This window comes from Penaeus monodon, unplaced genomic scaffold (genome assembly GCF_015228065.2).
Source record: "Penaeus monodon isolate SGIC_2016 unplaced genomic scaffold, NSTDA_Pmon_1 PmonScaffold_340, whole genome shotgun sequence".
NCBI lineage: Eukaryota > Metazoa > Arthropoda > Malacostraca > Decapoda > Penaeidae > Penaeus > Penaeus monodon.
This window is the reverse complement of record NW_023658120.1, coordinates 61,760-79,259: the sequence shown is the minus strand read 5'-3', so window position 1 is coordinate 79,259 and position 17,500 is coordinate 61,760. Positions and strand designations below refer to the sequence as shown.

The window sequence follows — 17,500 nt, the reverse complement described above, 5'->3', positions numbered from 1 at the left end:
TAAATTTCCCTTCGAAAAAAATAAAATAAAAAATAGAATTATGAAGCGAAAATCCGCTACATAAAATCGCTAAAATCGAGCGCTAATTTTCCTTGTTCTTAATCCTTCTTTATCCTATCCATCCTTCTCTCTTTCCTTTCTCTCTTTTTACTATCTTCTATCCTATCCATTCTTCTCTCTTTCTCTCTCTTTTTACTATCTTCTATCTTCTCTTTCTCTCTCTTTTTACTATTTTCTGTCCTATCCATTCTTCTCTCTTTCTCTCTCTTTTTACTATTTTCTATCCTATCCATTCCTTCTCTCTTTCTCTCTTTTTCCTATCTTCTTGACGACCGTCTATCCTCTCTTTCTCTCTCCCTTCTCCCGTTATCTTCTTCGCCTTCAATCCTATCCATCCTTCTCCTTCTCCCTCTTCTCTCCCTCTCTCTCTCTTCTCATTTTTCCTAAAATTGTTGCTAAAAAATACACATTCCTTGACAACTCGATTCCAACCTTAATTGTTCTTAATACACATTCCTTGACAACTCGATTCCAATCCTAAAAATACACATTCTTTGACACCTCGATTCCACTCCTAAGTGTTCTTAATGTACACTTGACACCTCGATTCCACTCCTAAGTGTTCTTAATGCACACTTGACACCGGGACACCCTGGTTCTCAAGCTCCCCGCCTTCAGGGTCTCGGACACCGGCCTCGAAAACTGCGTCGCGTCCTCGATGGTCGCCAGCCAGAAGCTGAACTTGTTGGCGAAGTAGTGGCAGGTCCCGCGGGCGCCGTTGCACTCGATGAAGGGCGTGGCGCGGAAATCCTCGAGGCAGGAGCCGGGGCTGCTGAGGGACTGGCCCCCTCCTTCGGCGCCTGCGGCTGTGTGCTGTTTGGGGGGGGTGTTGGGGTGTTGGGAGAGGAGAGGGGAGGAGAGGGGGAGGGGAAGGGAAGGAGGGAGAGAGGGAGAGGAAGGAAGGAGGGGGGAGAGGGAGAGAGGGAGGAAGGGAGAGGGAGAGGGGGGGTAGGAAGGAAGGAGAGGGAGAGAGGAGAGGGAAGGAGAGAAATGAAGGAAGGAAGCAAGGAAGGGAGAAGGAAGGAGAGAGGGAGAGGGGAAGGAAAGGGAAAGAAAAAAAGTGGATTAGAATGAAGCTTCCTTAAAATTTTTCTTCAAAAATAGCATTAAAACTTAAAAAAAAAAAAAAAAAACTTGAATTTATCATGAAAGCGTTTTAATAAAATAAATTTAATAAAAAAAAAATAATAATAAAATAAATAAAATATAAAATCTCACGAAAAAATCTTAAAATCTCACGAAATCCCTAAAACCCTTAATCACAAGCTTAAAACCCTAGAACCCTTTTGAAAACAACCCTAAAACCCTTAACCCTATAAACACAACCACCCTAAAAAAAACACTTAAAAATTCGTAAAAAAAAACACTTAAAAAACACTTAAAAACCTTAAAAAAACTAAAACCCTTAATCACAACCACCCTTAAAAACCCTAAAAAATTAAAAAAAAACTATAAACCCTTAAAAAAAAAACTTAAAAACCCTTAAAACCCTTAAAAAAATTACCATGACGAAGGAAAACCCCTTAAACCCTTAAAACCCTTAAAACCCTAAAGAAAACCCTTCTTAACCCTTAAAAAATATTAAAAACCCTTAAAACCCTTAAAACCCTTAAGAAAAACCCATCTTAACCCTTATTAACCCTTAAAAAACATTAAAAACCCTTAAAAAAATTATCAACCCTTATTAGCCCTTAAAAGGCCTTACTATGACGAAGGAGTATCCGATCCACAGACCCGACCAGCCGTTGGGGCAATCAGGGATGCTCAGGGTCCCTTAAAAACCCTTATTAACCCTTAAAACCCTTAAAAACCCTTAAAACACTTTAAAAACCCTTAAAACACTTTAAAAACCCTTTGAATCCCTTACCATGACGAAGGAGTATCCGATCCACAGACCCGACCAGCCGTTGGGGCAATCAGGGATGCTCAGGGCCTGGCTGTGCACCGCGATCACGTTGGCAGGGGCCTCGCACACGACGCACCTGGGGAGGCACAATGGGGAATGAGGGGGGGTTGGGGAGGAGGGGGTTGGGGAATGAGGGGGTTGGGGAGGAGGGGGTTGGGGAGGAGGGGGTTGGGGAGGAGGGGGTTGGGGAATGAGGGGGGTTGGGGAGGAGGGGGTTGGGGAGGAGGGGGTTGGGGAGGAGGGGGTTGGGGAGGAGGAGGTTGGGGAGGAGGGGGTGTTGGGGAGGAGGGGGTTGGTGGGGGGGGGGTTGGGGAGGAGGGGGTGGGGAGGAGGGGGTTGGGGAGGAGGGGGGTTGGGGAGGAGGAGGTTGGGGAGGAGGGGGTTGGGGAGGAGTTGGGAATGAAGATTGAGGAATAAGGGAATGGGGAATTAGGAATCGGGAATCGGGAATTGGGAATAAAGGTTAAGAAACGAGAATTGGGAATTTAGAATCGGGAATTGGGAAATGGGAATCGGGAATTGGGAAATGGGAATTGGGAATCGGGAATCGGGAAATATGAATCGGGAATTGGGAATTTGAATGGGAATTGCCATTGGGAATGATAATAATAATGTAATAATAGCAAGAGTAATAGTAATAGTAATAGCAATGATAATGATTATAATAATAATAGTAATAATTATTATAATAATTAAATATCTTTGATAATAATACTAATAATAGCAAGAGTAAAATTAATACTAATGATGATAATGACAACCATAATGATAATAATTGTAATAATAATAATATAATAATAGTAATAATAATAGTAATAGTAATAGTAATAATGATGATAATAATAATGATGATAATAATAATGATGATAATAATGATGATAATAATAATAATAATAATAATAATAATAATAATAATGATAACCCCCTAGCTACCCTTAATTACCCCAATTAAGGCCTAATTACCCTTAATTACCCTAATTAACCCTTAATTATCCTTAAGTACACCTTAATTACCCTTAATAACCCTTAATTACCCCTAATTACCCCTTAACAACCCTTAATTACCCCCTACCAACCCTTAATTACCCCTTACCAACCCTTAATTACCCCTTACCAACCCTTAATTACCCCTTAACAACCCTTAATTACCCCTAATTACCCTTAATTACCCCCAATTAACAGCTCCTAATCACTCACCTCGAGATATAGGGCCTGATCGCCGAGTCGGCCACCGGCATCATAGGAATGGGGTCATTAGTGGACAGCCAATAGGACTTGTCGTTCCGGCTGGCGTTGTACCTCCTAATTACCCATAATTAACCCTTAATTACCCCTTAATTACCCCTTAACAACCCTTAATTACCCCTTACCAACCCTTAATTACCCCTAATTACCCCATAATTACCCCCTAATTACCCTTAATTACCCCTTAATTACCCCTAATTACCCCACTCACCTCGAGATATAGGGCCTGATCGCCGAGTCGGCCACCGGCATCATAGGAATGGGGTCATTAGTGGACAGCCAATAGGACTTGTCGTTCCGGCTGGCGTTGTACCTCCTAATTACCCATAATTAACCCTTAATTACCCCTTAACAACCCTTAATTACCCCTTACCAACCCTTAACAACCCTTAATTACCCCTTAATTACCCATAATTACCTATAATTACCCCTAATTACCCCATAATTACCCCTTAATTACCCAATTAACAACCCCTAATTACCCCACTCACCTCGAGATATAGGGCCTGATCGCCGAGTCGGCCACCGGCATCATGGGAATGGGGTCATTAGTGGACAGCCAATAGGACTTGTCGTTCCGGCTGGCGTAATTGCACACGTTGTTGAAGTCGCAGAACATGAACGGCATCGTGCTGAAGCGACGGACGCAGGAGCCGGCGAGACCTGGGGATTAATGGGGATTAATGGGGGGGGATTACTCACTTCACTCACCTCAACACTCACTTCAGTCGCTTCAACCTCATTACTCACGTCAACACTCACCTCAACCCTCACTTCACTCACTTCACCCTCACCTCAACCCTCACTTCACTCACCTCAACACTCACTTCACTCACCTCAACACTCACTTCACCCTCACTTCACTCACCCAAATCCTGGTGGTGCGCCTTCTCGTTCCCCTCGACGTACAGCAGCGAAACCCTTCCCACAGGCGGAAGTGTCCGGCCTCGCACCTCGGCACTCACTTCACTCACCTCAACACTCACTTCACTCACCTCAACACTCACTTCACTCACCTCAACCCTCACTTCACTCACCTCAACCCTCACTTCACTCACCCAAATCCTGGTGGTGCGCCTTCTCGTTCCCCTCGACGTACAGCAGCGAATATCCTTCCCACAGGCGGAAGTGTCCGGCCTCGCACCTCGGCACTCACTTCACTCACCTCAACACTCACTTCACCCTCACTTCAACCCTCACTTCACTCACTTCAACACTCACTTCACTCACCTCAACCCTCACTTCACTCACTTCACCCTCACTTCACTCACCCAAATCCTGGTGATGCGCCTTCTCGTTCCCCTCGACGTACAGCAGCGAAAACCCTTCCCACAGGCGGAAGTGTCCGGCCTCGCACCTCGGCACCACCGTCGTCTGCGAGTGCCTGACGATGAGGGTGCCGGAGAAGTACTGCTCTTGCGCCGCGCAGGCCCTTCCTGGCTCGCCCTTGCCGCCGTCGAAGCCTCGTGCGCCCTGGAGAAAGGGAGAAAGGGTGAGAAAAGGGTGAGATGAAGGGTGTGATAAAGGGTGAGAGAGGGAAAGAGAGAGAGGGGAGGGGAGAGAGGGACAGGGTGATGAATCCGGGTGGGAAAAAAAAGGATGAAAATGACACGTGAAAGGCGAAAAAGGGTGAAAAAGGGTGAAGGGAGATGAGAAAGTGGATAAAAGGGTGATGAAGGGAGATGAGAAGGGTGGATAAAAGGGTGAGACAAAGGGAGAAGGGAAGGCGAGAGTGCCTGACGATGAGGGTGCCGGAGAAGTACTGCTCTTGCGCCGCGCAGGCCCTTCCATGGCTCGCCCTTGCCGCCGTCGAAGCCTCGTGCGCCCTGGAGAAAGGGAGAAAGGGTGAGAAAAGGGTGAGAAAAGGGTGAGATGAAGGGTGTGATAAAGGGTGAGAGAGGGAAAGAGAGAGAGGGGAGGGGAGAGAGGGACAGGGTGATGAATCCGGGTGGAAAAAAAGTATGAAAGGGACACGTGAAAGGCGAAAAAGGGGGCGAAAAAGGGTGAAAAAGGGTGAAGGGAGATGAGAAAGTGGATAAAGGAGTGATGAAGGGAGATGAGAAGGGTGGATAAAAGGGTGAGACAAAGGGAGAGAGTGAAGGGTGGATAAAAGGGAGGGAGAGAGAGAGAGAGAGAGAGAGGGAAAGGGAGATTGGGTGGGAAAAAGAAAGGTGGAAAAAAAAAGAAGAAAAAAGCGAGATGGAAAGGGTGAATAGGGTGAAAAGGCCCTCCATGGCTCGCCCTTCCCGCCGTCGAACCCTCGTGCGCCCTGGAGAAAGGGAGAAAGGGAGAAAGGGAGAAAGGGAGAAAGGGAGAAAGGTCGAGATAAAGGATGAGATATAGGGTGAGATTAAGGGTGAGAAAGGGAGGGTGAGATAAAAACGTGGAGAAGAGGGAGGGTGAGAAGGTGGGGTGAGAAAGGGAGAGAGAAAGGGTGAGATAAGGGAGGATGAGACAAAAAGAGGGAGAGAGGGAAGGGTGGATGAAAGGGAGAGAGGGAAAGGGAGGATTAGAAAGGGAGAGAAAAGGGTGAGATAAGGGAGGGTGAGAAAAGGGTGAGATAAGGGAGGATGAGATAAAAACGTGGAGAAGAGGGAGGGTGAGAATGGTGGATGAAAGGGAGAGAGGGAAGGGGAGGATTAGAAAGGGAGAAAGGGAGAGAAAAGGGTGAGATAAGGGAGGGTGAGAAAAGGGTGAGATAAGGGAGGATGAGATTAAGGGTGAGATAAGGGAGGATGAGATAAAAACGTGGAGAAGAGGGAGACAGGGAATGGTGGATGAAAGGGAGAGAGGGAAGGGGAGGATTAGAAAGGGAGAAAGGGTGAGAAAAGGGTGAGATAAGGGAGGGTGAGAAAAGGGTGAGAAAGGGAGGATGAGATAAAAACGTGGCGAAGAGGGAGAGAGGGAAGGTTGGATGAAAGGGAGAGAGAGGGAAAGGGAGATTGGGTGGGAAAAAAGAAGGGTGAAAAAAAAGTAGAAAAGGGAGATGGAAAGGGTGAGATTAAGGGTGAGAAAGGGAGGATGAAATAAAGGGTGGATATGAAAGGGAGAGAGAGAAAGGGAGATGAGAAAGTGGATAAAAGGGTGAAAAGGGAGATGAGAAAAATTGATAAAAGGGAGAACAAGGGAGATGAGAAAAATGGATAAAAGGGAGAACAAGGGAGAAGCGAAAAATTGATAAAAGGGAGAACAAGGGAGATGAGAAAGTGGATAAAAGGGTGAAAAGGGAGAAGCGAAAAATTGATAAAAGGGAGAACAAGGGAGATGAGAAAAGTGGATAGAAGGGTGAAAAAAAGGGAGAAGCGAAGGCCAGAGTGCTAAAGAGGGTGAAAAAAAGGCTTCCCGGCCCCGTCGAAGCCTGGGCGAGGGTGGGTAAAAGGGTGAAAAAGGGTGAAAGGGGGAGATGAAAAAAGGGTGAAATGAGGGTGAAATGAGGAAATACATTGGCGTAGGTCGAGTAATCCACAAGAGTCTTTCTTTCTCTCTCTCTCTATCTCTCTCCCCTTTTCTCTTCTTGGGCTCTCTCTTTTAACCATCTCTGCTATCTATCTCTTTCTCCTCATTCTCTCTTTTTCCCTCCCCTCCTCTCTCTCTTATCTCTCTCTCTCTCCTCTTCCCCCTCTCCCTTTACCCTCCCCTTCTCTTTTCCTCTATCTATCTATCTTCTCTCTCCTTTCCCCCTCTCTCTCTCTCTCCTCTCTCTCTCTCTCCCTCCCCTCCCTCCCTCCCTCTCTCTCTCTCCTCTCCGTCTCCTCTCTCTCTCCCTCTCTCTCTCTCTCTCTCTCCCTCCCCCCCCTCCCTCCCCCCCCCTTCCCCCCCCTCCCCCCCCCCTTTCCCTCCCCCCCTTTTCCCCTCCCCCTCCTCACCGGCAGGCCAGGCGCCCCGTCGAATCCGCGGTCCCCCTTCATGCCTCTCGGTCCCTCGGGTCCGGGCAGCCCGTCGAAGCCTCGCTGCCCCTTCTCGCCGGGCATGCCGTCCATGCCCGGGCTGCCGATGGGGCCACGGGGCCGATGGGGCCCGGGGGGTCCCCGGGGCCCCGGGCCCCCCCAAGGGGGGGGGGGGGGGACCCGGGGGGGGGGGGGGGGGGGGGGGGGGGGGGGGGGGGGGGCCCCCCCCCCCCCCCCCCCCCCCCCCCCCCCCCCCCCCCCCCCCCCCCCCCCCCGGACCCCCCCCCGGCCCCCCGGGCCCCCTTTTGGGGCCCCGGCCGCCCCCGGGGGCCCCGGGGGCTCCCCCGGCCCCCCCCGCCCCGGGGCCCCGGGCAGCCCCGGGGGGCCCGGGGGGCTCCCCCGGGCCCCCCCGGGGCCCGGCCCCCGGGGGAACCCCGGTTTCCCCCGGCCCCCGTGGCCTTGCCCCCGGGGCCCCCCCGGCAGGCCCTTCTCCCCCCCTTTTTCGGGTCAGGGCCGGAAACGCCCACGGGGCCCCGCGGCCCCGGCAGGCCCTGGCCGCCCTTCAGCCCGTCGATGCCCGGCTGCCCTGGCGCGCCCGGGAAGCCCTGGTCGCCCTGAGGGGGGAAAATAAGGGGGAATTAAGGGTTTGGAAATAAGGGTTGAATTAAGGGTTTGGAAATATGCGTCTTAGAAAAAAAATTAAATTGAATTAAGGGTTTGAAAATAAGGGTTTAAAAAAAATGAGGTTTCTTTCTCTCTTTTCTCTTTCTCTTTTTCCGGTCTTTTCTTTTCTCTCTCTCTCGTCTTTTTCTGTCCCCTTCTTTTTTTCTCTCCCCCCCCTTCCCTCTTTTTTTTTTTTTTCTCTCTTTTTCTGCCCTTTTCCTTTCTGTCTCTTTCTCTCTCTCCCCTCTTTTTTTTCTCTATCTCTCTCTTTTTCTCTATCTCTCTGTTTTCTCCCTTTTTCTCTTTTTTTCTCTCTCCCCCTCTTCTTTTTATTTTTTTTTTTTCTCTCCTCTCATTTCTCTCTTCCCCTTTTCCCCCCTTTTCCCTCTTTTCTCTCTCTCCCCCTGTCCCTCCCCCTTTTGGGCTTTTTTTTCTTTCCTTTTCTCTCTATCTCTCCCCTCCCCCCCTCCTTTTCCCCCCCATTTCCCCCCCTTCCCCCTCTCCCCCTCTCCCCCCTCTCCCCTCTCTCCCCTCTCTTCACCTCTTTCTCTCTCTCCCCCTCTCTTTTCCTCTTTTTCCTCCCCCTCTCTCTCCCCTCTCTCTTTCCCCTCTCTCTCTCTCTCTCTCTCTTTCTCTCTCTCACCCCTTTTCTTCCCTCCCCTCCCCCCACCTCCTCTCCCCGCTCTTTTTCTCTTTTTCCTTCTCTCTTCTTCCCCCTCCTTCCCCTCTCCCCCCCACTCACTCTCTTTTTTTTCTCTCACTCTCTCCCCTCTCCCCTCTCTCTCTCCTCCCCCCTCTCCCCTTCATCTCCCCTCTCTCTTCTCTCTCTTCTTTCCTTCTCTCTCTCTTTCTTCTCCCCCTTTTTCCTCTTTCCCCTTCTTTCTTTTTCCCTCTGTCTCTCTCTATTCACCCCCGGCTCATTCACTCTTTTCTCCCCCTCCCCCCCCCCCTTTCTCTCCCCTCTCCCTCCCCCCCCCTCCTCCCCCTCCCTCTCTCTTTTTTCCCTCCCCCCTCCCTCCCGGCCTTTCCCCCTCTCCCCACCCCCCCCCAAAACCCCCTTACCTTTTACCCGGGCGCCGGGGAAACCCACCCTTAAACCGCCGTCCCTTTTTCCCCCCTTTAAACCCCCTGGAATCCGGGTTTCCCCCCTTGCTGCCCTTAAGACCCGCAGGACCTGGGAAACCTGCCGGACCTGAACTGCCTTTATCGCCAATGGGACCTGGCAGGCCGTCGATACCAGGGCGACCTGTAAGGGAGATTTGAAATAAGGGGGATTTAGAATAAGGGAGATTTAGAATAAGGGTGATTTAAAATAAGGGAGATTTAAAAAAAGGGAGATTTAAAAATAAAAAAGGGGGAGATTTAAAAAAAGGGGAATTTAAAAAAAAGGGGGAATTTTTAAAAAAAGGGGAAAAAAAAGGGTTTTTAGGGAGTTTAAAATAAAGTTTTAAAATAAAGGGATTTTAAAAATTTTATTTAATTTTTAAACAAGGGTTGTTTTTTTTTAAAGGGCCCCTTCTACCTTTTTTCCCTTTTCTTCTTCACTCTCTCTTTTTCTTCTTTTTCTACCCTTTTCTATTTTTCTTTTCTCCCCTCTTATTTCTTTTGCGGTTTTTAAGGCTTCTGCCCTTTTTCCCGGCCCCCCCTTTCTCTTCTCTCTTTTTTCTTTTTTCCCCCTTTTTCTCTCTCCCCCCCTTTTAAAATTTTAAATTATTTGAAATTTTTTAAAATCAATTTTCAAATCTATCTATCAATCTATCTGTTTTTCTTTCCCTTTTCTCTCCCATCTCCCCTCCCCCACCCCCCTTGCCCCTTGCCCTTTTTCCCCTTTTTATCTTTTTCCCCTTTTTTTCTCTCTCCCCCTTCTCCCCCTCTCTCTCCCCCTCTTTCTTTTTTTATCTCCTTTCCCCCTTTCCCCCCGCTCTCTAAAACCCTTCTAAAAATTTTTGTTTTTTAAAAAATTAATTCTTTTCTTCTTCTCTTTCTTTTTCTTTCTTCTTTCCCCTTCTCCCTCCCCTCTCTCTCTCCCTCTCCCCCCTCCTTTCCCTCTGTTTCTCTCTCTCTCTTCTTTCTTTTCTTTTTTTTCCCCCTCTCTCCCTTTTCTCCCCCCTCTCTCTCCTTTCCCCGTTTCTCTCTCTTTTCCCCCTCTCCCCAATCTCCCCTCTAAATCTCACCCTCCCCTCTCTCTCTCTTCTCTCTCTTTTTCTTTTTTTTTCCCTTTTTTTTCCCCCCATCCTCTCTCTCTCTCTCTCTCCCCCCTCTTTTCTTTTCTCCCCTCTCCCCCTCCCCCTTCTCCCTCTCTCCCCTCTCTCTCTCTCTCTCTTTTCTCTCCCTCTCCTCTTTCCCCCTGTTTCTCTCCCTTTTTTTCTCTCTCTCTCTCTCCCTGGGGCCCCTTCATTTTCCCCGGCTCTCCCCCTCCCCTTCTCTCCCCCCTTCTCCCCCTCTCCTCCCTCCCCCTCTCTCTTTTTTCTGTTTTTTCTTCTCCCCTTTTTCCTCTCTCTCTTTCTCTCCCCTCTCCTCTCTCTCTCTCCTCTCTCTCTTTTTGTTTCCTCCCCCTCTCTCTCTCTCTCTCCTCTCTCAATTTTCCTCTCTCTCCCCTCCCCTCCTCTCTCTCTCCCTTTCTTTTCCCCCTCCTCTCTCTCTCTCTCTCTCTCCCCTTTCTTTCTCCCCTCTTTCTTTTTCTCTCTTTTCCCCTCCCTCCCCCTCCCCTTTTTCTCTCTTTCTTTTTTCTCTCTTCTCTCTCCCTAAACCTCTCCTCTCTCCCCTCTTTTTTCCCTCTCCCCTTCCCCCTTCTCTCTCCCCTTTTCTCCCCTCTCCCCTCTCTTCTCTCTCTTTCTCCTTCTGTTATTTCTCTCTCTCCCTCCCCCCTTTTTTTTCCCCCTCTCTCTCTTTCCCCTTCTTTTCCCCTCTCTCCCCAATCTCTCTTCTCTCCTCTCCCCATCTCTCTCCACTCCCTCCCCTCTTCGTTACATCCTCTTCTCTCTCGTTTCTTTTTCCCCTCTTCTCCCCTCTCTCCCTTTCTTTTTCTCTCCCCCTTTTCTCCCCTCCCCCTCTCCCCTCTCTCCCCACCCCTCTCCCCTCCCCCTCTCTCTCTCTCTCTCTTTTTTGGTTTCTTTCTTTCTTTTCTCTCTCCTCTCTCTTTCTCTCCCCTCCCCTCTCCCTCTCTCTCTCTCCCCCTTTTTCTGTTTCCCCTTTCTTCTCTCCTTTCTTTTCTCTCTCTCTCTCCTCTCTTCTCTCCTCTCTCTTTTTCGGGGGTTTTTCTCTTTCTCTCTCTCTCTCTCTCTCTCTATCTATCTATATATCTATTCATCTCTCTCCGTCCGTTATATCCCCTCACCTTTAAAAATATACATGAAAAAATTGATAAAAATAAAAAAAAAAAAGTTACTCCTCACCCTAAAAAAAAAAAAACCCAAAACCAAAAAAAAAAATTAAAAAAAAAAAAATTAAACCAAAAAAAAAAAAAAAAAAAAAAAAAAAAATTTATATATTATATATCATCATATATTTTATTTATATATATATATATATATATTATATATATATATAAATTAAAAAATTTCCCCCGTGGCAAAAAAACCCCCTAAAAAAAAAAAAAAAAAAAAAAAAAAAAAAAACCAAACCCTAAAACCGGGGCAGCCCCCGAAACAAAAAAAAAACTCTCCCCTTTTGGCAGACCCTGATTTCCCTTCGGTCCGTCCCTTCCGTCGAAGCCCCGATCGCCCTTGAGCCCTGAGGGACCCGGCAGACCCGGAGGACCTGGAATCGGGCGCGGGTGGGGGCCCCTGGCAGCCCCCGGGGAGCCCCTTACAAGCCCTAAAAGGGAAAAGGGGAAAAAAAAAGGGGTTTTTTTTAAAAGTTTAAGGGAAAAAAAAAGGGGTTGTTTGAGTTAAGGGAAAAAAGGGGTTGTTTGAGTTAAGGGAAAAAAAGGGGTCGTTTGAGTTAAGGGAAAAAAAGGGGGCCCGTTTAAATTTAAAGGGGAAAAAAAAAAAAAGGCGTCGTTTGAGTTAAGGGAAAAAAAAAGGGGTTGTTTGAGTTAAGGGGAAAAAAAGGGGGCCCTTTTGATTTAAAGGGGAAAAAAAATTGGGGGGGTTTTTTTTAATTTAAAGGGGAAAAAATGTTGATTTAAGGGGGGGAAAAAAAGGTAAGGGGGGAGAGAAAAAAAAAATTTAAAATTTTGGGGGAAAAAAGGGCCTTTTTTTTTTCTCTGGTTTTGGGGGAAAAAAAATTTTGGCTTTTTTTGGGAATTTTAAAGGAAAAAAAGGGTTTTTTTTTTCCCCTGGAATTTGGGGAAAAAAAAAAGTTTTTTTTGGAAAATTTAGGGAAAAAAGTGTTTTTTTCAGGAAATTAGGGGAAAAAAGGGTGTTTGTTTGGAATTTAAGTAAAAAAAGTGTGTTTTTCCGGAATTTAGGGGAAAAAAGGGTGTTTTTTTCTATAATTTAGGGGAAAAAAGTGTCGTTTGAATTAAGGGAAAAAGTGTCGTTTGAATTAAGGGGAAAAAAGTGTCGTTTGAATTAAGGGGAAAAAAGTGTCGTTTGAATTAAGGGGAAAAAAGTGTCGTTTGAATTAAGGGAAAAAGTGTCGTTTGAATTAAGGGGAAAAAAGTGTCGTTTGAATTAAGGGAAAAAATAGTCGTTTTGAATTAAGGGAAAAAAGTGTCGTTTGAATTAAGGGGAAAAAAGTGTCGTTTGAATTAAGGGGAAAAAAGTGTCGTTTGAATTAAGGGGAAAAAAGTGTCGTCTGAATTAAGGGGAAAAAAGTGTCGTTTGAATTAAGGGGAAAAAAGTGTCGTTTGAATTAAGGGGAAAAATTCGTTTAAGTTAAAAAGGGTCTTTTAAGTTATGGGAAAAAAAATCGTTTAAATATGTGTTTTTCTGGAATTTTGGGAAAAAAAGGTGTGTTTGTTTGCAATTTAAAGGGAGAGAAAAAAAAAGGGTCGCTTAAATTAAGGGGAAAAGTGTGTTTTTCTGGAATTTAGGAGAAAATGGGGTGTTTGTTTGTTTGTTTGCGTGTTTTAGGGAGAGTTAGGGTGGGTTAAAATAAGGAAAAAGGGGTGTGTGTGTGTTTGTTTGTGTTTGTTTGTTTGTGTGTTTGTCCCTTCCATCCCTCTATCTCCCTCTCCCTTTCTCCCTTTCTTACTCACCTTCTCTCCTACTTTTCTCCCTCTCTCCCTCTCTCTATCTCTTTTCTCTATCTCTTTTCTCTATCTCTTTTCTCTATCTCTTTTCTCTATCTCTTTTCTCCCTCTCCCTCTCCCTTTCTCCCCCTTCCTCATCATCTCTCCCTTTCTCCCTCTATCTCCCTTTCTCCTTCACCTTCACTTCTCCCTCTATCTCCCTTTCTCCCTCACCTTCTCCACCTCTCCCTCAATCTCCCTCTTTCTCCCTTTCTCCCTCACCTTCTCCACCTCTCCCTCAATCTCCCTCTTTCTCCCTCACCTTCTCCACCTTCTCCCTCAATCTCCCTCAATCTCCCTCTTTCTCCCTCACCTTCTCTCCCTTCGTGCCTGGAAATCCGACGACGCCATCGCTGCCCTTAGGTCCGGGTCTTCCGCTGAGGCCGGGCAGCCCTGGGGGCCCAGGCGCGCCCCTCTCCCCCACGGGCCCTGGCGAGCCGTACCCGTCCCTGCCCTTGGGCCCTGGCAGCCCTGAGGGCCCCTGAGGGCCGGGGCGCCCGTTCAGGCCCGGGCTGCCCTTAGGGCCCGGGGCGCCGCGCTCGCCCTTGTCTGCCGCCGCGCCGGGGATGCCTGGCGGGCCCTGAGGGAGGAGGAAGGGAGATTGATCGTTAATTGGTAATTGGGAGGGAGATTAATTATTAATTGGGAAGGGAGGTTGATCATTAATTGGGAAGATTAGGGAGATTAAGTTGGTTGCTTGATTAGGAAGGGAGATTAAATTTATAATTAATTATGAAGGGAGATTAAAATTGATTAATTATGAAGGGAGATTAAAATTGATCAATTAATTATGAGAAGTCAGATTAAATTGAGTAAACGATTAATTAAATTAATTAATTAAAGGCCCTGCTAGGAGACGGAATTATGTATCTAATTAATTATATATCTAATTATATCTATATCTATATCTAATTAATCTATATCTAATTAATTATATATCTAATTATATCTATATCTAATTAATCTATATCTAATTAATTAAATATCTAATTATATCTATATCTAATTAATCTATATCTAATTAATTAAATATCTAATTCATTAAAGGCCCTGATAGGAGACTGAATTATGCAAATCAGTTATGTAAGGAAGGAACATCGGATCTCAATAATTAATTGGCTAATTAAGGGCCCAGAAGGGAGATTAAAACTGAATAATTAATCAGGTGAATTGAATAATTTAATTGTTTGTTATAAGATATTAATAAAAATAAGCTATCTGTCTATCTATTTATCTATCTGTCTGTCTGTCTGTCTCTCTATTTATCAGGTCTCTCTCCCTCTCTCCCTCCTCTCTCTCCTCTCTCTCTCTCTCTCTCTCTCTCTTCTCTCCCCCCCTTCCCCCCCCCTCCCTCTCTCTCTCTCTCTCCACAACACACAATTTTAATATATATATATATATATATATATTATATATTATTAAATATATATTTCTCCTTCTACTCTCTCTCTCTCTCTCTCTCTCTTTTTTCAATTTTCATCTATCTACCTACCGTTATCAAATTTTCTCTCTCTCTCTCTCCCCCCCCCCCCCCCCCCCCCCCCCTCTCTCTCTCTCTCCTCTCTCTCACATACATATATATATGTATATATATATTATATAATTTTATATATATTATATATTATTATATTAACATATATATATATTAATAATATATATTATATATATAATATATATATATATTATATTTATATATATTTTTTAAAATATATATACCTATCTGTCTATCAATCTCTCTTCTTTTTCTCTCCTTTTAAATATTACTCTCTCTCCTCTAATTCTCTCTAATTCCCCCTTCACTCCCTCCCCTCTCTATCATAAGAATCCTCTCTCTCTCTTTCTACTCTCTCTCTCTCTCTCTCTCTCTCCTCTCTCCTCTCTCTCTCCTCCCCTCTCCCCCCCTCTCTTTTTCTCTCCCCTTTCTCTCTCCTCTTCTCTTTCCTCTCTCCTCTTTCCTCTCTCTCTCTCTTTTTACTCTCCTCTCTCTCTTTTCTCTCTCTCTCTCTTTCTAACTCTCCTCTCTCTCCCCTCTCTCTCCTTTTTCTCTCTCTCTTTCTCTCTCCTCTCTCTCTCTTCCTTCTCTCTTCTCTCTTTTCTCCTCTCCTCTCTCTCTCTCTCCTCTCTCTCTCTCTCTTCCCCCCTCCCCTTTTTCTCTCTCTCTTCTTCCCTCTCTCTTCTTCTCCCCTCCCTCTCTCCTCTTTTTACCCCCCCCCTTTTTCCTCTCCTTTCTCCCTTTTCACCCTCATCTTTCCCCCCCCCTCCCCCCTTACTCCAACCCGTCCCTTTTGGGCTTCACGCCTTGGTCCCCGCCCGGACCCCGGGATAACCCCCGGGCCCCTTGGCAATCCACGCCTTTGCCCCTTTTGAAACCCGGCTGGCCGTCCCCTTTGAGACCTGGGGGCCCCGGGCCTGGCCGACCGGAGAGGGGGGGGGGGAAGGGGGGGGGAGGGGGGAAGGGGGAAAGGGAAAGGGAAAAGGTGTGGTTAGTTGTGGTGCGATTTTTTTTTTTTTTTTTTTTTTCTTACTTTTTCCCTCTTTTTCTCTTTTTTTTTCTCTCTTTCTCTTTCTCTCTCTCTTCTCCTTCTCCTCTTTCTTCCCCCCTTTCCCCCTTCTCTCTCTCTCTCGTTTGTTTTATTTTATTTCATTTTTATTTTTATTTTTTTCTGTTTCTCCCCCTTTTATCTGGGGTTTATTCTCTATCGGGTTTTCTTCTCCTCTATCTCTCTTCCTCTCTCTTCTTCTCTCTCTCTCTCTTCTTTCTCTCTCCTCTCTCTCTCTTTCTTCTCCCCTCTCTTTCTCTTTCTTTCCCCCCTTCCCTCCCCTCCTTTCCCCCCTCTCCCTCCTCCTCCTTTTCCCCCTCCCCTTCCCCCCACCCCCCCCTTCTCTTTCCCCCCTCCCCCCCTCCCTTCCCTCCCCCCCTTCTCCCCCACCCCCCCCTCTTTTCCCTCCCCTCCCCCCCTCCTCACCCCTCCCCCCCCCTCCCCCCCCCTCCCCCCCCCCCCCTCCCCCCCTCCCCCCCTTCCCCCCCCCCCTCCCCCCCCCCCCTCCCCCCCTCCCCCCCCCCCCTCCCTCCTTTCCCCCCCCCCCCCCCCCCCCCCCCCCCCCCTTTTTTTCCCTTGGGGGCCCGGGAAGCCCCCTTTGGGGGGCGCCCTGAATCCCCCCTTTGGGCAGGGAGCCGACCACCCCGGGGGCGCCAGGGGGGCCGCGCAGACCGGGGGAACCTGGAAGGGGAATAATGGGGGAATTAATGGGGGGGGGGAATAATGGGGGGGGATTAATGGGGTAAAATAATGGGGGGGAATAATGGGGGAATTAATGGGGGGGAATAATGGGGGAATTAATGGGGGGGAATAATGGGGGAATTAATGGGGGGGAATAATGGGGGAATTAATGGGGGGAATAATGGGGGAATTAATGGGGGGGGATAATGGGGGAATTAATGGGGGGAATAATGGGGGGGGGAATTAATGGGGAAATAAATGGGGTAAAATAATGGGTGAATTAATGGGGGGAAATGATGGGATTAGATAATGGGTGAATTAATGGGGTGGAATACTGGGGGTAAATTAATGGGGGGAAATAATGGGGAAAATAATGGGTGAATTAATGGGGGTAAATTTATGGGGGGGAAATGATGGGGTAATTTAATGGGGGAAATAATGGGGTTAGATAGTGGGTGAATTGATGGAGTTAGATTAATGGGGGTAAATTGATGGGATGGAATAATGGGATAAGATTAATGGGGGTAAATGTAATGGGGAAACGATGGGGTTAAAATAATGGGTAAATTAATGGGGAAAATTAATGATGGGGTAAATAATGGGGTTAGACAATGGGGGTATATTAATGGGGTTAATTAATGTTTTAGATTTTTACGATTTTTTTTTTTCCAACTGACCTTTGACCTTTTTTTTTTACGATTTTTTTTTCAACTGACCTTTATCCTTAAAAAAAAAAAAAAAAGATTTTTACGATTTTTTTTTTCCAACTGACCTTTGACCTTTTTTTTTTACGATTTTTTTTTTCAACTGACCTTTATCCTTAAAAAAAAAAAAAAGATTTTTACGATTTTTTTTTCAACTGACCTTTATCCTTAAAAAAAATATATAGATTTTTACGATTTTTTTTTCAACTGACCTTTATCCTTAAAAAAAAAAAAAATAGATTTTTACGATTTTTTTTTTCAACTGACCTTTATCCTAAAAAAAAATAGATTTTTACGATTTTTTTTTTCAACTGACCTTTATCCTTTTTTTTTTTTTTTTTTTTTTTTTTTTAGATTTTTACGATTTTTTTCCAACTGACCTTTGACCCCATCGAGACCTGGCAGCCCGCGAGGACCTGTGGGGCCAATGGGACCCGGAAGACCTGTGTTCCCTTTCTCTCCCTTCATGCCGTTAAGACCGTCGAGACCTGCGAGGCCCTTCTCTCCCTTGCGACCTGGCTGACCTGGCGAACCTGTTAGGGGGGGGGGGGATTAATTTAAACCTGAATAAATTTTTTTTATCTTTTACATTTTTAAAATTTTTGATCTCTTCCCTCTCTTTATTTCTCTTTCTCTTT

At 46.4% G+C, this 17,500-nt stretch overlaps 1 protein-coding gene across 1 annotated transcript in view; it reads right to left on the bottom strand.

Moving 5' to 3' along the window:
- LOC119570641 (collagen alpha-2(IV) chain-like) overlaps nt 1–17,500 on the bottom strand; it is a 21,360-nt gene that overhangs the window by 27 nt on the left and 3,833 nt on the right. Inside the window, exons 2-12 of the mRNA XM_037918297.1 lie at nt 17,243–17,395; nt 16,118–16,158; nt 13,268–13,517; nt 11,434–11,577; nt 8,877–9,010; nt 7,532–7,712; nt 7,078–7,256; nt 4,483–4,684; nt 3,703–3,874; nt 1,928–2,042; nt 1–873 (exon numbers count right to left, since the gene is read on the bottom strand). The exon at nt 1–873 is cut by the window's left edge and continues 27 nt beyond it. Coding sequence (XP_037774225.1) covers nt 616–873; nt 1,928–2,042; nt 3,703–3,874; nt 4,483–4,684; nt 7,078–7,256; nt 7,532–7,712; nt 8,877–9,010; nt 11,434–11,577; nt 13,268–13,517; nt 16,118–16,158; nt 17,243–17,395 — 1,829 coding nt within the window. The 3' untranslated portion in view covers nt 1–615. The remainder of the gene's footprint in view (nt 874–1,927; nt 2,043–3,702; nt 3,875–4,482; nt 4,685–7,077; nt 7,257–7,531; nt 7,713–8,876; nt 9,011–11,433; nt 11,578–13,267; nt 13,518–16,117; nt 16,159–17,242; nt 17,396–17,500) is intronic.